Raw genomic sequence first — 5,000 nt, 5'->3', positions numbered from 1 at the left:
CTCGTGTGACACAGCCAAACTCCCGATGCCGGGGCGTCATGCCAGTGTGACAATTTCAATGCAATATTGCAATCGCCCGGCATAGGGGTCTTCGCGTAACAAGTGCCCCGTTGGGAAAGGGTTAATATCCCTGCTTGCAAAGGGCAACATCTTTTACTACTTTTAAATCAGCATCTTGTGATGCTTGTGCTGTTTCAACTCCTGTGTATATATAGATTTATATATTTGTGACATAATCTTTGAGTCACTGGAGCCAGACTTCATTCTGAAACCTCCACTCAAGCTTCATACAACCTGCAGCCCAACCACTTAATTACTGACAAACAGACAAATAATGGTGAGAATTCAGGTTACAATAATCATGTACATTATATATGTTCTTTTTTTCCAAAAAGTTCAGCATCATTCAGTGAATTCAATTTCAAGCCAGCCATATGGAATAACATTTGATTATGGCATTCTCATACAAAAAGTCACAATAATAAAAGCAACTACAATATGCCACACATTACAGCTTTAAATAACATACAAGTTGTTAGTATATCCCTATTAAAAAAAGTGAAAAACCTAATTTTCAAAAAGAAGCTAAATGTTTACACAACTGCAAAAGGATGGAAACCTACTTGGCACACAATACAAGAGAGTCAAATTACAGGTGTTGCTGTGGATCTAATCTTAAGTACTGACTGAGACTTTGGTAATGCTGCATCAGTCACCCTACACAAAAGGGATGCTGTTTTGAGGTAAAGAAATAAAAAAGAAGAAAATTACATTCTTACAAAATACTGAAACACAGACTCAGGGAAAACTAATTGGACAAGAGAATGCATTAGGTACCTTATTTCAAGTTCTACACAAGTTAAAAAACAGGTTTGTTTAAATATCCAACAATCATTCAACTCTTTCAGCATCCTGAACCAATGGAATTAGCCTTCTAACTGTAGGATAAAAACCTAAAACATTGTGGGATTGTTGCAAATAATTTATTTTGCACATAATAACAATATGAGTAAGCAATGAAGACATTACAAGAATTACAGACAGGATGACAGGATATGATGTGCCGTGCAAAACAGCAGGATTGTAAGGCAAAGAAGTCCTAGGCATTTGTGAATTATTGTCCTTACATAATACCAATCATATCTCCTTGAATTGCGAGTAAAAAATAGTCGGAAATGTCAGCGAGGAACTGGCTTAGAGTTAGTCTATAATTAATTTTCAAAGGTGATATAGAAGGAGGCCTTGTATCTTTCTTTTTTTAATCTTTTTAAATGTATACATTGTATTTTTTTTTTTTTTTTTCAAAACTGTTTGCGAGTCTCTTGAAAATAACTTCCTATACCACTTGAGTCAAGTTCCAGCTGAATTATTATCATGTAATAATAATAATAATAATAAAAAATAAGACAAGGTAGATATGCCTCCACACCAAGGACTCACACTTTACAAGCCCTCAAGCAGTGATTTATGGAACAACAACACCTAGACTGCAGTGCCCGCGTTGGACCCACATTGTGTTGTGATGGGTGTCAGCGACTGGTCCCTTAGTACTCCTCTTCCTCTGGAGGGGGAGGAACATCCTCAGCATCTTCAGGAGCAGCGAAGCCATCCTGAAGGGGAGGGAGAGAGAACATGTTGGATTCTGTTAATCATTCAGTTATTGATTATTAAAAAAGAGAACAAGTCATAACAATATCATCTTTTTCATGCATGTTCTGAAAGAAAAGAGTAAAATCCTTTACAACTGTTCTTAATCCATTGTTGCTTATACTGTACAAACTGAATGATTGCTATAAAGTGTAATAATGCTGATTTGAATACATAGATAACATATACATGAGTAACTTTTCTTGATCTATAAGAAAAGAAAAGAAAAGAAAAAAAAATCAAGTACAAGAACCACAGAACTAATATCAATAAAGAAAACAAAAATGTTATAACCACTTGTGAATCATGAATGAAAAGCTTTGGGAAAGCAGCTACGCTCAACAATCAAATCCTAACGATAGAAAATAAAAGCTACTAATTCAACATCACATAACCTCCTGTGTTTACAAACTCCAATAAAAATGAACCAAACCAAGAGAGACTCAACTTTCTCACCCACTATTCACTCATAACATTTAAGAGAGAGAGAGAAAAAAGGAAATTATGTATAAAATATATACATACAGAAAAGCCATTGGAATTTGCATATCCCATCTAAACCATTTCCATGTCAAATATATCTGAATCATTCATAGTCTTTGAACCTTAATATGTGTACCATAATGTCTTAAAGCAAAATAATAATAAAATAATAAGAATAACACCATTTACTTCACACATACATACATGTATATCTTGAAACAGTTACATCACACATTACTTCAATCATGAGTATGACAAGTAAAAAAATAACAATGATGTTGATTATGAAAACTTTATTTTCTAATGTTCTAATTCACCTCTTGTTTCCATATGTACTTCATATATGAATACATACTATGAGATATAAATAGTCAATCAATTGCCTTAACCTACTATATATTATTCCCTCATCTACAGAATGACTCTTCAAAATTAAGATTACTATAACCCTAAATTCACCAAAACTTCCTGCAATAAAGGTCCTATTCATGCTATTAACACTTACACTGTGAAACCAAAATCACACCATGCACTAGCAGAGATATGACAGCTGGAAAGAGAAACTTATAAATCTAACAAAAAGAATATATTATCAAGAAATGCAAGGTGAACTTGAAATGGGTATATGCTTGACAGAGAAAGAGCTAGAGAGGAACATTAATCTAAAGGGAAAGGCAGACAGAAGGGAGTTCAAAACAAATGAGTTATAAAATTTGGAGCTTTAAGCATACATAGTAAGCAGACAAACATATATGAATTTCCTGGATATAAGGCTGTATAATTATGATAGCATAGGTTTGGGTATCCTTCAGTAAGTCTATTTTTGGGTAACAAGTCTGTTAAAAGACTAGAATATGCAATCACAATAATTAGTAAGCATAAAGGTCAATTCATACAAAGTTAAACTTCCAACCAAAGCCAAAGGATTTACAATTCCTATCCTATTTGTTAAATAAGTATCCAGCAGAATAAATCAGGGTGTATAGATGAAATATAATTAAGAAAAAATGTTTAATCTTTTTTCTTCAGCATACCCATATTATAGAATAAGCAGTTCAAGACAATCATTCGGAATGTTGATAAACCCCCACAAAAAATTGACCCATTTCATTTCTGCAACAATAACCCTGGATATTTATGCAGAGTTATACAGACTATACACATTTCTATATTAGTCTAACAACAAAACGAGAAATATTTTATGCACACCAATGAAATTGCGTCACAAAGACAATTATAACATGCCTCTGAGCAAATATTCATGCAGACCTCTTTTAGCAAGATCATGTACACTGGGGATACAATTTTTCAGAAACATCACACTACCTAAGCATCAATAAGCAAGAAAGCCCTTCAAAGCAAATGGAGAAAGAAAGAAAAACAGAAAGAAGAAAAAATGGCAAAATGATTATCAAAGCTTTACCACTCAGATGTGCATCTTGCCAGGTGATTCTAATCATTCCTGATTCAGACACCCATTAAGTATTATCACTGCCTGTGCAGGTAATCAAGTTCACCTTTTCAGATCTAACTTACAAATTGCATTAAAATACTGAACTCAAAACCTGGATTTTATCATTTAGTATAAAAAAATATGTTCTCTTCGATGTCAGTAAAGAGATTTTGTCCTAACCAAGTTGTTGTGATGTACTGTCTGCACAAGGTTTAATATATCATAAATTTTAAGACATCCAAAACTAATTACTAACAAATGGTTTGTGCTGTGTTAATAATAATGGTAATAGTAATGGTAATGGTAATGGTAATGGTAATGGTAATGGTAATGGTAATGGTAATGGTAATGACAATGATGATAAAATAATTGTATTCATTCTATTTTACTCTAAATAATTCATGAAACACTTCAAGATATGAGTAAAAGGCAATTTTACCCTTTCCTAAATATCAATTCAAAAGAGCATATGATACATTATGAACCAAATCTTTTAAAAAAATCACAACCTGCAGACTAAGGAATTAAATTTGCAGTAAAATGAGTACTATGCCATATTTCCAGTTTTAGAACAATTATTTCTGGTTTTGCAATTCCATTGATAATAAAGTCCTGCTTCAATAAATACACAAAATGACAAATATATGATTTAAATATCCATCACCACCATTCAAAAATTATTAATAAACCAATAATATATTGCTATCAAATACAACAAAGAATACTCACACAGAAAACCCACTATGCACAAAAAAGCTCAATGGAAAAGTGAAGCAAGTCAGGTCATATCACAAACTGACTCAATGTATTAATCATATGAATTAATACATTTGTATTCATTAAAAATAATTACTTGAAATATAGTCAATCTCTCAATAATAATAACTAATTAACAATAAGTGTTTTAATGACATTTTATTTGAAAAAAATGCTTAGAATAACAGAATTTTGACAACCTGGTGTGTTGTAATTCATGTGTCCTTTACTTACATAAAAATATATTGGATATTAACATATTGCTTCTTGAGTCAATAACTGTTTCTCTCAATTTCATGTCATCATGCTGTATGAGCACCACAAAAATGCTGCTCATTGAGACAAGAATCATATATCACATTTATGCAAAACAAATGGTAGTTTGTTTGTCCATTCTTTAAAAAATCCTCTCTTCCTAAAAACACTTACTCTCTAAAACAAACTCAAAACCTATCTTTCCAAAGACACATCCCTTTCCTCATACATCCAAGTGTAAAAAATATTCACCTTACTCAGCCTTTACTCTAGAGTATGAATGTACAAAGGATCATGCCTGTGGTGAAAGAATACCGACACTGCAAGAACGAGGGCAAGAGAGACTCCTAAGACTTAGAAGACATAACTCCTTTTGAGAGAAATCATCACCCTTATATCTATTTAC

The 5,000-nt window shown here is 32.5% G+C and overlaps 1 protein-coding gene across 5 annotated transcripts in view; it reads right to left on the bottom strand.

Annotated features, from left to right (window-relative positions):
* Positions 1–968: 968 nt before the first annotated feature.
* The window catches only part of Eb1 (microtubule-associated protein RP/EB family member 1), a 45,232-nt gene continuing 41,200 nt past the window's right edge, over positions 969–5,000 (bottom strand). For all 5 annotated transcript variants that reach the window (XM_086539264.1, XM_086539267.1, XM_086539263.1 and 2 more), the window contains one exon: positions 969–1,610. In XM_086539264.1, coding sequence (XP_086395390.1) covers positions 1,545–1,610 — 66 coding nt within the window. In that variant the 3' untranslated portion in view covers positions 969–1,544. The remainder of the gene's footprint in view (positions 1,611–5,000) is intronic.

Source organism: Penaeus japonicus, unplaced genomic scaffold (assembly GCF_977035675.1).
Source record: "Penaeus japonicus unplaced genomic scaffold, GWHDUDI00000001_assembly GWHDUDI00000008, whole genome shotgun sequence".
Taxonomy (NCBI): domain Eukaryota; kingdom Metazoa; phylum Arthropoda; class Malacostraca; order Decapoda; family Penaeidae; genus Penaeus; species Penaeus japonicus.
This window is presented reverse-complemented; position numbering and strand designations above follow the sequence as displayed.